Source organism: Oryx dammah, unplaced genomic scaffold, assembly GCF_014754425.2.
Source record: "Oryx dammah isolate SB20612 unplaced genomic scaffold, SCBI_Odam_1.1 HiC_scaffold_18, whole genome shotgun sequence".
In the NCBI taxonomy this organism is placed as follows: Eukaryota; Metazoa; Chordata; class Mammalia; order Artiodactyla; family Bovidae; genus Oryx; species Oryx dammah.
The window spans coordinates 93,774,822-93,793,576 of NW_024070202.1; the positions used below are offsets into that span (position 1 = coordinate 93,774,822).

Here is an 18,755-nt window from a genome sequence, read left to right on the forward strand (position 1 = left end):
ATAGTCAATAAAGCAGAAATAGATGTTTTTCTGAAACTCTCTTGCTTTTTCGATGATCCAGCGGATGTTGGCAATTTGATCTCTGGTTCCTCTGCCTTTTCTAAAAGCAGCCTGAACATCTGGAAGTTCACGGTTCACGTATTGCTGAAGCCTGGCTTGGAGAATTTTAAGCATCATTTTACTAGCGTGTGAGATGAGTGCAACTGTGCGGTAGTTTGAGCATTCTTTGGCATTGCCTTTCGTTGGGATTGGAATGAAAACTGACCTTTTCCAGTCCTGTGGCCACTGCTGAGTTTTCCAAATTTGCTGGCATACTGAGTGCAGCACTTTCACAGCATCATCTTTCAGGATTTGAAAGAGCTCAACTGGAATTCCATCACCTCCACTAGCTTTGTTCATAGTGATGCTCTCTAAGGCCCTCTTGACTTCACATTCCAGGATGTGTGGCTCTAGGTGAGTGATCACACGGTCGTGATTGTCTGGGTCGTGAAGCTGTTTTTTGTACAGTTCTTCTGAGTATTATTGCCACCTCTTCTTAATATCTTCTGCTTCTGTTAGGTCCATACCATTTCTGTCCTTTATCGAGCCCATCTTTGCATGAAATGTTCCCTTAGTATCTCTGATTTTTTTGACGAGATCTCTAGTCTTTCCCATTCTGTTGTTTTCCTCTATTTCTTTGCATTGATCGCTGAGGAAGGCTTTCTTACCTCTCCTTGCTATTCTTTGGAACTCTGCATTCAGATGGGAATATCTTTCCTTTTCTCTTTAGCTTTTCACTTCTCTTCTTTTCACAGCTATTTGTAAGGCCTCCTCAGACAGCCATTTTGCTTTTTTGCATTTCTTTTCCACGGGGATGGTCTTGATCCCTGTCTCCTGTACAGTGTCACGAACCTCCATTCATAGTTCATCAGGCACTCTGTCTGTCAGATCTAGTCCCTTAAATCTACTTCTCACTTCCACTGTATAATCATAAGGGATTTGATTTAGGTCATACCTGAATGGTCTAGCGGTTTTCCATACTTTCTTCAATTTTAGTCCGAATTTGGCAATAAGGAGTTCATGATCTGAGCCACAGTCAGCTCCTGGTCTTGTTTTTGCTGACTGTATAGAGCTTCTCCATCTTTGGCTGCAAAGAATATAATCAGTCTGATTTCGGTGTTGACCGTCTGGTGATGTCCATGTGTAGAGTCTTCTCAACAACACAAGAGAAGACTCTACACATGGACGAGGGTGTTTGCTATGACCAGTGCGTTCTCTTGGCAGAACTCTATTAGCCTTTGCCCTGCTTCATTCTGTACTCCAAGGCCAAATCTGCCCGTTACTCCAGGTGTTTCTTGACTTCCTACTTTTGCATTCCAGTCCTCTATAATGAAAAGGACATCTTTTTTGGGTGTTAGTTCTAGAAGGTCTTGTAGGTCTTCACAGAACTGTTCATAGTACCATTTCTTCATAGAACTTTTTCATAGTACCACATCTTGAATAACAATTCTGTTTACAAAATCATTAATTCCTTCTACATGTTTACTTACTGTACATCTTTCTCAGATGAAGTTTCTTTTCTTTCTTGTATATATAGAAAAAAAATCAAGGCAATAAACATCTTTTTAAGCATCTGTTTAGATCATAATTTTTAAGGCTATTTAAAATTTGTTTTTAAATAGTTTGCAGATTAAGTTGTTCTCTTAAGTGTTTTTGTATACATATAAGTGATTGGCTTTGCTGTATAGCAGAAACTAACACAACATTGTAAAACTACTACAGTAAAAGGTATTTTTAAATTTCCATGTGGCTGAAAATTTGTCAATCTTTCTTATAGTAACTTCTAAGTTTTTTATTCTTTAATCAAAAATATGACCTGTGTAATTTTTGACCTTGTACAATTTATTAAAATTTACTTTGGGACCTAATAATAACACACAATCGATTCTTATAATCCATTCATGTAATTTTTCAAATATGGTATATTCTCCCTTAGTATGGTATCAATGTTAATATATCTACCTTTTATATTAACATTCTATTCTTCAGGTATCTAAATTCTTATTTGTATTTTTCTTCCTTGAGTGAAAAGATATTAAAGACTCCTACTACCACTGTGGTTTCTATTTTTTTTCCTCCCATTACTAATTTTTTATCTATATTCTTTGCTTTAATGTTGAGACATAAAAGGTTCATTATAAATTTATACTGTTTATCAATACTAAAGGACCAATGGTCCTCAGTTGAGACTCATTTGTCTTGAGAATTTGGCTTTGTCTGATATTAATGCTGTGATCCATGATTTATTTTTGTAGGGATTTGTCTGACATTTGCTTTGCTTATTGTTTTGCTTTTAAAATTTTAATATCCCAGTTCACCAGCCCCAAGCATCCTGTATCATGCATTGATATTAAAAAAAAAAAAAAGATGAAAGTAATAAAACAAAAAAAAAATTTCACAGCTTTATTGAAATATAATTAATATGCCATACATATTAGCTTCCTATGGCTGCCATAAAGTATTACAAACTTGGTGGCTTCTATCAACAGAAATTCATTCTGTTAGTTTCATGGGCCCAAGTTGTTGGCAGGGCTGGTTTTCTGGAAGCTCTAGGGGAGGTACCATTTTCTCATCCTGCCTAGCTGCTGTTGAGCACATACTGCTTTGTTTCTGACCCGTTCCTTGCACCCCACCTCTTGCTTCCACTGACACATCTCCACCTTCTATGTCAATCTCCTTTTGGCTCCCTCTTACATAAAGACACTGTGATTAGATTTAGGGCCTACCTGGATAATCCAAGGTGATGTCCCCATCTCAAAAATCTTTAACTTAACCAGACCTGCAAAATCTTTTTCGTCTTATAAAGATTTGGATCTGTGTATCTTTGGAGGCCATTCATTATTCAGCCCACCATACATACCATACATAACATACAATTCACCCATTTGAAGTGTATAATTTACTTTTAAGTATTTGCAGAGTCACATAAGCATCATTATAAACTATCCCCCATGAAAGAAACTCCAAACCCACTAGCTGTCACTTGCCATTCCTCCATCCCCCCCTTCTCAAACCTGGCAACCACTAACCTACTTTCTGTCTCCTGAGATTTGACTACTCCAGATACTGCCCATAAGTGAAATCATACAATATGTGCCCTCTTAGGAATGGATTCTTCCACTTAGCTCAATGCTTTCAAGGTTCATCCATGTTGTAACATTTATCAGTAGTTCATTCCTTTTCATTGCTAAGTAATACTACACTGGATTAACATTTGGATTATTTCCACTTTGTGGCTATTATGAATAATGCTTCTACGAACACAGTACATTGGTTTTTACATGTAAGTTTTGTTGCTATGGATACTACGTGTATAAGCTTTATTCTCAGCTCTTCTGGGTAAATGTAGGAATAGAACCGTTGGGTCATATAGTAACTGTTCTTTTGATATTTTGAGAAATTACCAAATTGTTTTCCAAATCAGCTGCATCATTTTACATCTCTAACTGCAATGTATGGGGGTTCCCATTTCTTCATTTCCCCATCAACATTTATTATTGTCCATCTTTTAAATTATATTCATCATAGTGGGCATGAAGTATCTCTTTGTAGTTCTGATTTTCATTTCTCTAATGATTAAGAGTTATTTATCAAATGCTTATGTGCTTGCTGGTCATTTCTATATCTTCTTCAGGAAAATATTTATTCAGATTCTTTGCCATTTTAAATTCTGTTAATTAATCATCTTTTTTTCTTTTTTTGGCCATGCTGCGTGGCTTGCCGGGTCTTCATTCCCTGACCAGAGACTGAACCTATGCCTGCTGCAGAAGAAGCACAAAGTCCTCTCCACTGAACACCAGGGCATTCCTGGATTAACTGTCTTGTCACTGCTGAGTTATAAGGGTTCCTTATATATTCTGGATACAAATTTGTATCAGATATATTTTGCCAATATTTTTTTATTTCCCATTCTGTAGATTATCTTTTCATTTTCTTGACAGTATCATTTGCAGCTACTTTAAACATTTGTGAGTCACTGTAAGTATGTCACATAAATTGAATAGAATTCGGTTTTGATTTGGATTGTTTCTGCTCCAATCTAAAATAAAATCTTTAACAATAATATAAATATAATATTTATATTATGGTTTATAACAGAATTAACTGGTCTCACTTCCATTACTTTGTTAGTCAGGTATCATTTTGAACTAGGAAACCATCTACCACACTCCTCTCAGGAAAGGTCTTAATATGCATCCTATTCTAGGGACTCAGGAATCTGAGGAAAAACTCAAAACAAACTCAAAAATGTTAAGAAAGAATCACAACATATGTGTATGGGAAAAAAAATACAATAAACAAAATCTCAACTGATTACTAATTTTGAACTCTTGAAATACTATGTTTAATATGGGAGAAAATCTAATAAATTCATTTTAAGCTCAGAAATTTTATCCTAGTAAAAGTAAAATGCAATTTAATTCTGGACAGATCATTATTCTACTAATGATTTAATGTTTAATGATTTAAAGTTACTTTTCCAAAGAAAGAACAGTTCACATAGTAAAAGTATCCAAGAGTGAAATACTATTTTTATAAAGTTAGCTACAGATAGGGATATAATCAAAATATTCAACTATATTTTAACATTGAAGGATTAAATCAATTATTTGAAGAAATAAAAAGGATTATTTTAAATAATCAATTCAGATCAATTCAGATATCAGTGATCAGTAAAATGCTCCCAGGTTTGCCTCAGGAAGTTCACATCTTGAGAAAGTATCATTTTGTTTCAGCAATTTTCCTACAAAATCTTGCATGGTTTCTTAAGGAATACAACATCTTTTTTTTCCATCGCATCTGATGAGGTAAAATAGCTTGTTATGAAAAGGAAAAACAGAAATGACCCATTTTACTTTGATTGGCATAAAGGAGTTTGAAAACCAGTCTCAATTCCCACCCCTGGATGAAAGGAAGATAAAATAACTATTGTGCTAGACAAAGGATCAAAAGAATGTGAACAACAACTCACAGAAAGCAAAGGGTATCTGAGAACACACAGTTTTCTTACCACATTCTCCAAAGGAGCTGCACCGAACACTTTAAAGACAGGGTTGGGTTTGGAGGGAGAGATACAAAGGACAATAGCTTGCTGTCCCACTCGAGTAGTATATTCATCTAGTGTGGCTCGAAGTTTCCTGAATTAGAGACCAAAAAGACAGAAATTACGTGACACAGACACAAGATTTCCTTTGACTTGAGACAATTTATTCTAATTAGGTATGTCTTCTTTTACCTGAATTGAGAAAAGGGTATGTGTGAGGTTTAATAGCCTGTTAGGCAAAAATATGTACATCCCTTTGTCCTAAAGACCTGTGACTAGCTCACTGACGTAAGAGTCTACCCTAGGCTACCTCAGGACACAGCTGTGACACAACGTTGAATACAGACAGTATCATACTTCCTGATCTCAGCACCAAAAGTGTGCTGCTTATAATAATAAAGATTAATACTGAGATGTCCTCCTATAGACTTTACTATATCATCTCCATGCTTACTGAAGGGGCCTAAAATGAACTGCTTCTGATTTCTTTGACTGATATCATCATTGTTTATGTCTTGCTCCGATGCTCAGTCATGTCCAACTCCTTGCAACCCTATGGACTACAGCCTGCCAGGCTCCTCAGTCCATGGGATTCTCTCAGCAAGAAAACTGGAGTGGCGTGCTATTTCCTCCTTCAGGCAATCTCCCTGACCCAGGGATTGAACCTGCATCTCTTGCGTCTCCTGTATTAGCAGGCCGATTCTTTACCACTGGGCACCTGGGAAGCCTATTTATATCTTATTACTTCAAAATGTTGTCATGTTGTCATTTCCAGATTTTCATTGTGATATAAATAATAATTCTTCGTCCTGAAGTATTTTACAAATGAGGATGGAGTAAAAGAGCATTTTCAAATATATCAGCACTGGATTAAACAGAAACACTGTCCTTTCCTTCTGGAAATTATGGGAGATTATTTTAAAGTTCTACATCCCATAATTCTTCTGTGAACACAGTCTACCCTGTCAAGGGACTGATGAGTCATGTCAATTCGAACAAAGCAAAGCCAACAAATCAAAAGAAAGTTTTCCATCTTTCTCCAAAAGCACTGTCTATGCCCCTTTTAGAAAAGATGGCTCTATAAATATACTCAATTCCTCCTGCCTGTACTATCAGTAAGGGTAGTAAGATTTATCATTAAAGGAAAGGAAACTTTTTTGCCCATCTAGTGGTATATAACCTCTGTGCTGAAAACTACCATTAAGTATTTTCTGGATTTTCCATTCAGTTTCTTGTAATCTTATGTTCTTAATATAGACTATATTTTCTAACTTTTGTCCATATATCATTTACAAGTGCTGGTACTCCATTTGGATTCAACATTCCAATAAACATCTTAACAATTTGAATACATAAAATATTACAAGAAGAAACTTCTGAAACATTTTATAGACAATTTTATTATACATGAATGCATGTTGAGCAGCCTGTCAAAATATGAAGTCCTCCATGTACCACAGATGTGTAATAATCTTTCTTTGCAACCTACAAACTATTCAGGAGAAATAAAAACAAGTGAAAGAAGTGGAAGTGAAGTTGCTCAGTGGTGTCCGACTCTTTGTGACCACATGGACTGTAGCCTACCAGGCTTCTCTATCCATGGGATTTTCCAGGCAAGAATACTGGAGTGGATTGCCATTTCCTCCTCCAGGGGATCTTCCCAACCCAGAGATTGAACCTAGGTCTCCCAGTTTGCAGGCCGACACTTTACCATCTGAGCCACCAGGGAAGCCAAGTAAAGGACCACATACCAAAGAAGAAATCCAGTGGCGTTCCTTGAAAAAATGATAAGAAAATACATTCACTGTCTCCAATTCCTCTCTTCCCATTCTCTCCTGAAGACCCTTTAATCCTTTCATCCTTACTACTCCTCTGAAAACACATTATCAAGTTCAATCATGATCTCAATGTTGCTAAATTTAATGGTCAATTTGCATCTTAGTCAACCTGTCAGCACCATCTGATAGTACTGATCACAAGTCCTCCTTCTTGAAACAATTTTTGCACTTGATTCACTGGTCGCTTCTTAAACTCTCTAATAGTTCCTTTCCTTTCTTTAACCCCTAAGGGGTAAAGTGCTTCAGTCCACACACATTCCCTCAGTTCAGTTCAGTCACTCAGTCATGTCCGACTCTTTGCAACCCCATGAATCTCAGCACACCAGGCCTCCCTGTCCATCACCATCTCCCGGAGTTCATGCAAACTCATGTCCATCAAGTCAGAGATGCCATCCAACCATCTCATCCTCTGTCGTCCCCTTCTCCTCCTGCCCCCAAGCCCTCCCAGTATCAGGGTCTTTTCCAGTGAGTCAACTCTTCTCATGAGGTGGCCAAAGTTTTGGAGTTTCAGCTTTAGCATGTCCTTCCAATGAACACCAAGGACTGATCTCCTTTAGGATGGACAGGCTGGACCTCCTTGCAGTCTAAGGGACTCTCAAGAGTCTTCTCCAACACCACAGTTCAAAAGCATCAATTCTTCAGCATTCAGCTTTCTTCACAGTCCAGCTCTCACATCCATACATGACCACTGGAAAAACAATAGCCTTGACTAGATGGACCTTGGTTGGCAAAGTAATGTCTCTGCTTTTCAATAGGCTGTCTAGGTTGGTCATAAATTTTCTTTCAAAGAGTAATGCAATCATCATCTTCAGTGATTTTTGGAGCCCCCCAAAATAAAGTCTGACACTGTTTCCACTGTTTCCCCATCTATTTGCCATGAAGTGATGGGACCAGATGCCATGATCTTAGTTTTCTGAATGTTGAGCTTTAAGCCAACTTTTTCACTCTCCTCTTTCACTTTCATCAAGAGGCTTTTTAGCTCCACTTCACTTTCTGCCATAAGGGTGGTGGGACCTGCTATCTGAGGTTATTGATATTTCTCCTGGCAATCTTGACTCCAACTTGTGCTTCTTCCAGCCCAACGTTTCTCATGATGTACTCTGCAAGTAAGTTAAATAAGCAGGGTGACAATATACAGCATTGACGTACTCCTTTTCCTATTTGGAACCAGTCTGTTGTTCCATGTCCAGTTCTAACTGTTGCTTCCTGACCTGCATATAGGTTTCTCAGGAGGCTCCCTTAAAAGAAATGGAGTAGCCATCATGGTCAACAAAAAGAGTCTGAAATGCAGTACTTGGATGCAATCTCAAAAACAACAGAATGATCTCTGTTCATTTCTAAGGCAAACCATTCAATATCACGGTAATCCAAGCCTATGCTCCAACCAGTAATGCTGAAGAAGCTGAAGTTGAATGGTTCTATGAAGACCTACAAGACCTTTTAGAACTAACACCCAAAAAAGATGTCCTTTTCATTATAGGGGACTGGAATGCAAAAGTAGGAAGTCAAGAAACACCTGGAGTAACGGGCAGATTTGGCCTTGGAGTACAGAATGAAGCAGGGCAAAGGCTAATAGAGTTCTGCCAAGAGAACGCACTGGTCATAGCAAACACCCTCGTCCATGTGTAGAGTCTTCTCTTGTGTTGTTGAGAAGACTCTACACATGGACATCACCAGACGGTCAACACCGAAATCAGACTGATTATATTCTTTGCAGCCAAAGATGGAGAAGCTCTATACAGTCAGCAAAAACAAGACCAGGAGCTGACTGTGGCTCAGATCATGAACTCCTTATTGCCAAATTCGGACTAAAATTGAAGAAAGTATGGAAAACCGCTAGACCATTCAGGTATGACCTAAATCAAATCCCTTATGATTATACAGTGGAAGTGAGAAGTAGATTTAAGGGACTAGATCTGACAGACAGAGTGCCTGATGAACTATGAATGGAGGTTCGTGACACTGTACAGGAGACAGGGATCAAGACCATCCCCGTGGAAAAGAAATGCAAAAAAGCAAAATGGCTGTCTGAGGAGGCCTTACAAATAGCTGTGAAAAGAAGAGAAGCGAAAAGCTAAAGAGAAAAGGAAAGATATTCCCATCTGAATGCAGAGTTCCAAAGAATAGCAAGGAGAGGTAAGAAAGCCTTCCTCAGCGATCAATGCAAAGAAATAGAGGAAAACAACAGAATGGGAAAGACTAGAGATCTCGTCAAAAAAATCAGAGATACTAAGGGAACATTTCATGCAAAGATGGGCTCGATAAAGGACAGAAATGGTATGGACCTAACAGAAGCAGAAGATATTAAGAAGAGGTGGCAACAATACTCAGAAGAACTGTACAAAAAACAGCTTCACGACCCAGACAATCACGACCGTGTGATCACTCACCTAGAGCCACACATCCTGGAATGTGAAGTCAAGAGGGCCTTAGAGAGCATCACTATGAACAAAGCTAGTGGAGGTGATGGAATTCCAGTTGAGCTCTTTCAAATCCTGAAAGATGATGCTGTGAAAGTGCTGCACTCAGTATGCCAGCAAATTTGGAAAACTCAGCAGTGGCCACAGGACTGGAAAAGGTCAGTTTTCATTCCAATCCCAACGAAAGGCAATGCCAAAGAATGCTCAAACTACCGCACAGTTGCACTCATCTCACACGCTAGTAAAATGATGCTTAAAATTCTCCAAGCCAGGCTTCAGCAATACGTGAACCGTGAACTTCCAGATGTTCAGGCTGCTTTTAGAAAAGGCAGAGGAACCAGAGATCAAATTGCCAACATCCGCTGGATCATGGAAAAAGCAGGAGAGTTCCAGAAAAACATCTATTTCTGCTTTATTGACTATGCCAAAGCCTTTGACTGTGTGGATCACAATAAACTGTGGAAAATTCTGAAAGAGATGGGAATACCAGACCACCTGACCTGCCTCTTGAGAAACCTGTATGCAGGTCAGGAAGCAACAGTTAGAACTGGACATGGAACAACACACTGGTTCCAAACAGGAAAAGGAGTATGTCAAGGCTGTATGTTGTCACCCTGCTTATTTAACTTATATGCAGAGTATATCATGAGAAATGCTGGACTGGAGGAAGCACAGGCTGGAATCAAGATTGCCGGGAGAAATATCAAAAACCTCAGATATGCAGATGATACCACCCTTATGGCAGAAAGTGAAGAAAAAGTAAAGAGCCTCTTGATGAAGGTGAAAGAGGAGAGTGAAAAAGTTGGCTTAAAGCTCAACATTCAGAAAACGAATATCATGGCATCTGGTCCCATCACTTCATGGCAAATAGATGGGGAAACAGTGGAAACAGTGTCAGACTTTATTTTTGGGGGCTCCAAAATCACTGCAGATGATGATTGCAGCCATGACATTAAAAGATGCTTACTCCTTGGAAGGAAAGTTATGACCAACCTAGACAGCCTATTGAAAAGCAGAGACATTACTTTGTCAACAAAGGTCCATCTAGTCAAGGCTACGGTTTTTCCAGTGGTCACGTATGGATGTGAGAGTTGGACTATAAAGAAAGCTGAGCACCAAAGAATTGATGCTTTTGAACTGTGGTGTTGGAGAAGACTCTGGAGAGTCCCTTGGACTGCAAGGAGATCAACCGGTCCATCCTAAAGGAGATCAGTCCTGGGTGTTCATTGGAAGGACTGATGCTGAAGCTGAAACTCCAGTACTTTGGCCACCTGATGCGAAGAGCTGACTCATTTGAAAAGACCCTGATGCTGGGAAGGATTGAGGGCAGGAGGAGAAGGGGACGACAGGGGATGAGATGGTTGAATGGCATCACCGACTCAATGGACATGGGTTTCGGTGGACTCCTGGAGTTGTTGATGGACATGAAGGCCTGGCGTGCTACAGTTCATGGGGTCACAAAGAGTCGGACATGACTGAGCTACTGAGCTGAACTATGAAAAATCTAATGAAATATATAAATGAGCATACTAATTGAGAAAAAGGATGAGGAAAACAAATACACAGTCTTAGAAGTGAGATGAGTTATAGATGCAGATAAAAAATAGATTGAACATGTAAGGAAGTGCTATGCGTTAATTCTCTTCTTTTAAATTAAAAACCTCAACCAAGTGGATAATTTAATTAAAAAATAACCAAAATATATCCAAACCAGTAAGACATAAACACATACAAAATTGAAAAAGTAATTAAACCATATCTCTCAAAGGGATACTACACTCTTGATTATTTCGAGTGACTTTTGTTAAACCTTCAAAGTATAGAATATTCCTTAATCGTATATATATATTGGTATACAGGGTGGTATTAAAGAATCAGAGCTCATATTTACTGTAATCAGTTATACAGTATACTCTGCATAATCTCATATTAGTAACAGTAAAAAATTATTTGAGTTTTATAATAATGTCTAACATTTACTGAATTCTGTGTTCTAGGTTATAAATTATAAGCACTTTTCATGTATTATCTCATTAAATAATATTAAAACTGTGGTATTTGCATTTTGTCCTCCTGCCTGAAGCTGTCATTAACCTTTCTTCTTGCTCTTTTTTCTGGAGGCTGCTGGGAACTCTGAAAGATTTAAATTCCATAGAGCTGTTCATCTTTGGAATATGGATTTCAGACTCAAAATTATCAGTTTTTTACAAATTTGTCAAAGGAGAATTGAAAATTTTACTGGGCCCTGTAATAGATGGTATTGAAGCTTTTCTTATGTTTTCCAGGTTCTCATTTATTTCTTCATATTACATCCTTGCCCGCAATTGGAATGTAAGTTTTAGATAGGTTAATTGAATCATGCACATAGGTTGGTGTTAATGTATATAGCTAAAAAATTCGCTTTGGTGAAAACTGTGTTTAAGTTTTGATTTTGTGAGTGATTTCCCACACTGATTTTTCCTTTATGTGGCTCAGTGTCCTTATGTGTGAAATAAAGATAATAGCAACCTCACTGAGGAGAAATAGAAATTAAAGTTTATTATCTTTCTCCTATATGTAGTCTTTATGAAGAACTGACACGAAAGGAATTGAACCTTGAAATCTCAAAAGAGTTGGATGAAATTCTTATCTCATACTTTGTATCTAATGGGAATTGGTAAATGGTAGATTTTTAAGTTGTTGAGTTGTAAGAACACTCTCTTTATGACTTACTGCCATTTCACATACCTTAATGAGCTTTGTAGGAATAGACCTAGGAATCACAGTCACAGAAGCAAGACGTAGCTCAGGGGTTGTCACAGCTTCCTTCTGCCTTCGTTTAATTCCACCTTCCCAGTAGATAAGTGGACTCTGGAGTTGGTCATGATTTCTTGTTCTAAGTCATTCACTTATTTAGATAAGTTTTTAAAAGATGGCTTTAGGTTACCTGAAACATGGAAGCATATTTAAAAAGTAATAAAGTAAGGGACTTCCCTGATGGTCCAGTGGTTAAGAATCCGAGCTCCGATGCAGAAGGCATGGGTTAGATCCTTGGTTGGGGAACTAAGATCCCATATGCCACATGACACAGGCAATAATAATAATAATATAAAAAGTAATAAAGTAAAAGCCCTGTTGCTTGTTTATTAAGTTATGCAACAAATGGTTAAGACTGTTAGATATAAAGTATGAGGTAAGAATTCCATCCAGGTCTTTTGAGATTTCAAGGTTGAAAACAAGGGACCCAAGAGGTTAGGAAAGAAGAGATCTGGACTGAGGCAGGAGAGGAAAGAGGCTGACATTGGGACTGGAGAGAGAAGAGGATGAAGCCGGCAGATTCCATGGGCCACAGCCTGTGGCCTGGCTCTGTGCCAGGTGTGCTTCAGGATCCCTGATCTGAAGGCAGCCCTGTGCTTGGGCATCTCTTTATTATATTCATCAGATGACAATGTATTTTTAATCACAGAGGAGCTCATAGGTAAAAAACAATTTTAAAAATCTTTTTTGAGACCTTCCTGAAGATATTTCTTTTATCCAGAAATGCAAGTATATAGAAGGATTTTGATATCTTATCTGAGATTATTTTTGCAACCTCACTAAAGGCCCATTGACCTTATGGTTGTAGCAGCCAATTCCTAAATCCTCAACAAGCTCATTCTGTGCCCAGAACTCTTAAGTCTCCTATAAATACCCTAAACACTTTGTCGCTGGTAATTATGAGAATGTTTTATCTGTACAGTATATTATCTGTACATGTCTGAATATGGGAAATGTTTCATAATGTATGTTGAAAAAATAAAAGGTCTGGTTCCTGTGCTCAGTGATGTCATAACAATGGTTGTGTGCAACATAGACCAACATAAGTGACACACGATTATTTGAGTCTGTTGGCATTTAAAAGAGTAAAAGAATTAGGACAGGAACACTTGGGAAGTTTTCTCAGAGAAAGTGGGAATTGAGTTGATCTTGAATAGTGGATAGTATTTGGATTAGAAACAGTTAAAGACCCAGAAATAGAAAGTGTGTTAGTCGCTCAGTCGTGTCCAACTCTGCGACCCCATGTACTGAAACATGCCAGGCTCCTCTATCCGTGGGAATTCTCCAGGGAGGAATACTGGTGTGGATTGCCATTTCCTTCTCCACAGAGATAGAAAAGAACTTGTTATATGCAAAAGTTAGTGAGGAGGCTGGCCAGCTAAAGAGGAAGGATGGTGAGCAAAGTTGCCTAGTAGGACTCTGGCTTATACATGGGGAACTCAAGAGGGTGCTTGTTCACATAATCTATAGAGCTGAGCATGCACGGCTGTAGTTGGTGGCCTTGGCAGAGAGTATTGGGAAAGCAAGGAATGATCAGAATGGTTGAAATGCAATCCTGTAAGAAGTGGGGCACTGTAGGACTATTTTTGAGAAAAAAAGATAAACGATCGGAAGTGGCTGAACATAAAGGCTTTGGAGCTACTTAAAAATTAATTTGACTTTCTGCTATATTCCTATATGATTTGGGAATGTTACTTAAGCCTGAGTTTTCTTATCTGCAAAATGGATATAATGGTAGTTTCTTTATAAAACTAGGTGAGAATTAACTGAATAATGTATGCAGTGCTTGACACACAGCAAGTATTCAATAAATGGTATTTGATTATAGCAATCTTTCAGAAATTTTAAATGGCAGCAGTATAAAGAATGAATTGGAGGAGGAGAGCTTGGCAGGCAGACCAACTGAATTTGTTGTTAAGTGGTTTTTAACTTGAATTGTGAAACCAGTTAGTTGGCAGTGACATATTGGTATGAAATGACAAAGGCTTTAGCTGTGGATTTTGGAATAGAAAGTAGAAGTTTCTAAAACAAACCTGTATTTCATCATATCTGTGATACCATGAGTTATAGGATGCACCATTATTTATGTGCCACAAAGAAAGAAAAAACACTGATAAACTTTGACATAGCGCTTACTATCACTTAGAATTTTTATCTTATACTTACTGAAAGAGCTTTTTCAGGCTTACTTAGAGACAGCTTTTGATCATACTGCTTTTATAAATATGTAAAAAGGAAAATGTAAGTGAAATAAATTCCCAATTTCAGAAATTGTTTTTTAGCTATTCCTAAAACTTTTTCACATTCAGAGTCCAATTCCGAATTACTTCCTGTTTCAGAGTCATCATTGTTTGCATGGTTGCGTGTAATATATTGTCTTCCTTACCATCAGGAGCATGGGTGATGCTGCATTTCTGTAAAAAGAGCTCTGCTATTGTCTCTGAGACTTTTTCTCAGCTGTGACAAGTTTGATGCTGGTGCTTTTCGGTCTTACCAGAAAGATCACTGGGGACGTTATCAGACAACAGCCAAGGTTCACATTCCTTTCTGAAATGGTGCTAAATGGTTTGCTGATTGAAAAGGCCTGGGGATTGCAGTTGTGCCTCCATAACAACCGTGTTCGAATATGTGCAGGCCATGACTGCTGTGCCTCATACCACATTGTCTATAGCAATTTTAAGAGGTATCCAAGTTTCCAGAGGAATGACAAATGGCGGGGGGTGGGGGGGATTATCTCAGGACTGATAAATGAGGTTGAATTGAAATGCTAGCTTTATAACTCTATGAAAGTTAGTTAACTTTACTAAGGAAACTTAGAAATACTGTGGTCACAACCTGAAGTTGTAAATTACTCTGAAGGATGTTCTCCCAGCATTTTTTTTTTAATCAAGATATAATTGATAAATTTAGCAAAATGCCTGGATCTGAATTTCTGAAATTCTACTGACCCATAAAATGGCTGAAATTGTTTGAAACTAGCTATTAATGTAATAATAGTAATAAGCTAATGATTTTTTATCTTTGAATGCAAGATGTTTCTGCACAATGAAAGTTTTTATACTATTTTCATTTATTCTTACTATGGGCATATATACATATAATGGTTTAACCTGATACATTAAAGTTCAAAGACTATAACCTAGGCTTACTCAGTTTTTCTGTGGGTTGGTAGTGTAAAAACTCTACTTATGATGTAGAAACCTAGAAATCAGAAAATATATATCCTTAAAGATGTCATGGCAACACAGCTATTTACAATAAATACATTGGCAATAATTTTTGAAACTTTCTCTTTAGAAACCAGGGTAAAACTGAATCTAGAGTAATAATGATTTTATAAGTTTGCACTGTTTTTCTTTCATCACCTTTATTGTTGATCTGTTGGAAATTTCTATAAAAGTTGTACATTGTAGCCAGTAATTCTTACTTTTCCATATGTTCGAGGTAGAGTATGGGGATTTTTCTCTTCTAATCTTTATAATGAGATATTTATAGGGAAGTATATGGTGACTCAGAGTTCTGTTCAGGACTATAACATCATTATAACTTCTGGGTAAACCTCATATTCTCTTACCTTTTTTTCTATGATGATGGCCTGAGCCCTGAAAGCAAGTTAATTTTCTATCCCATCTTGTTACATTTTTATAACTCCATGGCTTCCTTTATTATTCCTAAAGTATCCTCATCCCCAATGGTGTATTTCTTGTAAGTAAGTGAACCCATTGTTGGTGGTGGTAGAATCCAGTGAACTCTCTACATTCTATAGAAGAATGTATACATGTGCAACTTGGTACTGTTCTGTTTTTTGAGAGACTTTCACTGATAGTGGAAAGAATGGAGTCAGAGCAGCAGTATCTGGCTCAGACATGGCCTTGGCAGAGCTACAGAGGCCTCACGGTTTTAAAGATCACCTCTGTCACCAGGGAGTCCCCGACAGAGAGGAAGAGCACTTGACCTGTGGTGCGCTCTCTGGCCCCAGGCCTTACTGATAGTGGCGCCTGTGACACTCAGTATACACTTCTTGTTGTTTTTCTCTGATGCCTCTTGTACAGTTGATCTCCTGTTTGGTAGTCTAGCTTTGTAGGAAAACAGCGGGCATAGCAAAGTTTCAAAGAGGGTGCTTCGAGTTTTAGAGACATAAATCCTCAGTGATCTTGGAAATGATTTTGGTAATTAACTGCCACAGCTGGGTTTTATCGGATGGCCTGGGAAATGCAGAATATGAATACCATTCCTGTTAGATCTGGAACAGGTAATGGGGCCAGCATTTACTGAGAAAATGTGATTTTTAACTGAGGAGCTGTATTTCTAGAAAACTCTTTCCTCTGGCTTCTTTATCCCATTGTTACCTGTAATTTCATCATCTTTTCATTTAATTCTGTACCATGTGATGTCTTTGGGGCCAGCGGATATTTTTATCCACTAGTTGTAGACGTTTGTTCTTAGGGCTCTGCAGTGGTTGAGGGAGTCCAGCCCCACCCACTCCCTGGTTGCTTGGCACCAACCCTCCCTGGTTGTTGGGCATCTTGTTTACTTCTGCCCTTAATTCCCTGCAGGTGCGTAAGTACAAGAGCATGATCCTGGAAGACCTGGAGTCCGCCCTGGCAGAGCACGCCCCTGCGCCACAGGAGGTTAACTCAGAGCTGCCGCCTCTCACTATCGATGGAATTCCAGTCTCTGTAGACAAAATGACCCAGGTAAGGGGCGGAGAGTGAGGAGGAGAAACAGGTGGCACAGGTGTGGGCGGGCCTCACATCGCTTTGTTTAGTTTTGTCCTCAGTGATCCAACATCAGAGTAAGATGCAGGCTGGAGTCTGATAGTGAAACAGTAGCAACCCTGGGAAAGAAAATGTAGGCCAGAAGAATGCCCCCAGCCGAGGGCATGGATGTGGTCTCCTCCTCCTGTTGGCAGTTTTTTCCTTTCAGTTGGGCCTTTGGGTTACTTTTAGCTGAAATTGGTTTGGACAGGAGACTGTCAGAACTTTGATGAATCATAATCAAATGGGGCAAGAGACCTGCAGTCTCTCTTGGGCTGAGCTGTTCCTCTTTCCATATAAATTCTGATTCCACCACACTGATGCCACAGGGGCCTCCCCTCTCCAGGGAATAAGAATGGAAAGCTCGGAAGGACACCCTCCTGGGTCATTGCTTCCCTTCTCTCCCTTTGAGAGGGAAAGTAAAAATGTGCTAATCCTGGTCAATCAACATAACCTCAAGGGTTTTGCTGAGACTGTTCCTTTTGTTTTTTTTAGCTCTAAAAGTGATAGCTTGATCAAGATCAAATGGCTTTTTTTTATAACATATCTTCCTACCTTTTTTCTTTTTTAATACTTCTAGCTTTAAATCCAGTTGTGAGTTTTCTTCTCTTATCTTTGGTGGTTTTTTTTTTTTTTTTTTTTTGGCGTGGCACATGGCATGCAAGATCTCAGTTCCCTGACCAGGTGTTGAACCTGCATCCCTTGCAGTGGAAGCACAGACTCTTAATCACTGGACTGCCAGCAGAGTTCCTTCTTTCTTTATCTTGTTCAGACTTCAGCAGCATTTATCATACTCCTTCCTTCTCGGAACTTTCTTTCAGTTTCGGTACCCTACACTCTCCTGAATATCCTCCTGCCATTCTGCATACTCTCTCTCAGCTCTTCTGCTAGCTCCGCTTCCTCTTCTCACTTGACCAGTATTGTTGTGTCCCAGGGCTCTGTCTGTAGTTTTTCTCCAAGTAATCTCACCCTGTCAGGTGGGCTTTATATCCCATCTATATGCGGTCTATACCCCAGCTTATATCACTAGTAGATTTTCAGTACTAGACAGGCCCAAAACAGAACTTTGATTGCCTCCACTCGCCGCTCCAAATCTGCTCCTCCTAGTACCCTCACATCAGCTAATGGCTTGCACAGTCCATCTGGTTGCTCAGGTCCCTGCATAGGAGTAATTTCCTGTTTTGCCCTCACTACCCACCAACCACATTTAGTTTTTCAGCAAGTCATGTCATTTCACCTCTGAACGTACTCTGAATCTGACCATTCGTCTTGGTCCGCTTTGCCACCCTTGCACAAACCTTTAGCTTCTTGCATGGACTCTTTCAATTGATCAGTTCTGTTGATCTCCTTTCTGTTGTAGTCCATGCTCTACAGAGCCACCAGAGATTGTTTAAAAAACTTAAATCAAGTAATATCACTCTTGTGTCAGCCCTTTAATGGCTCTCCACTACTCCTAGAATTAAATTCAGACACTGCCAAGGCCTGTGAGGCCCTATATAACCAGGCCTCTACCTCATTTCTCATTCTCCGCCTTAGTCACTGTGTTCTGGCCATACTTGTCCTCCTTCTTTCTGTCAAACACCCCAAACTCTTTCACTTTTGCTATTCCCCTACCTGAAACATTATTCTCCCAGACTGTTGCATGATTGACCTTACCTTATTCAAAGTCTAGCTTAGATATCACCTCCTGAGACAAGCCTTTCTTGATTATCCCATCTAATGAAGCTTTCTCTTCACCACCAAGTCACAGACTAATACAGCTCCATTTTACTGTCTTTGCAAGACTTATTACTACCTGAAACTATCTTATTTGTTTCATTTATACTTGTGTATGATCTGTTTCTTCAGCTAGAATTGAGAG

The 18,755-nt window shown here is 38.8% G+C and overlaps 1 protein-coding gene across 3 annotated transcripts in view; it reads left to right on the forward strand.

The window, feature by feature from the left end:
- Window positions 1-16,162: 16,162 nt before the first annotated feature.
- The window catches only part of NRF1 (nuclear respiratory factor 1), a 58,179-nt gene continuing 55,586 nt past the window's right edge, over window positions 16,163-18,755 (forward strand). For 2 of the 3 annotated variants that reach the window (XR_005724314.1, XM_040259620.1), the window contains exon 1: window positions 16,163-16,834. Coding sequence is in view for 2 of the 3 variants with exons in the window: in XM_040259620.1 (XP_040115554.1) it covers window positions 16,712-16,834 (123 nt within the window). In the remaining variant the exon portion in view is untranslated. The remainder of the gene's footprint in view (window positions 16,835-18,755) is intronic. The other variant, XM_040259621.1, reaches the window with a different exon arrangement.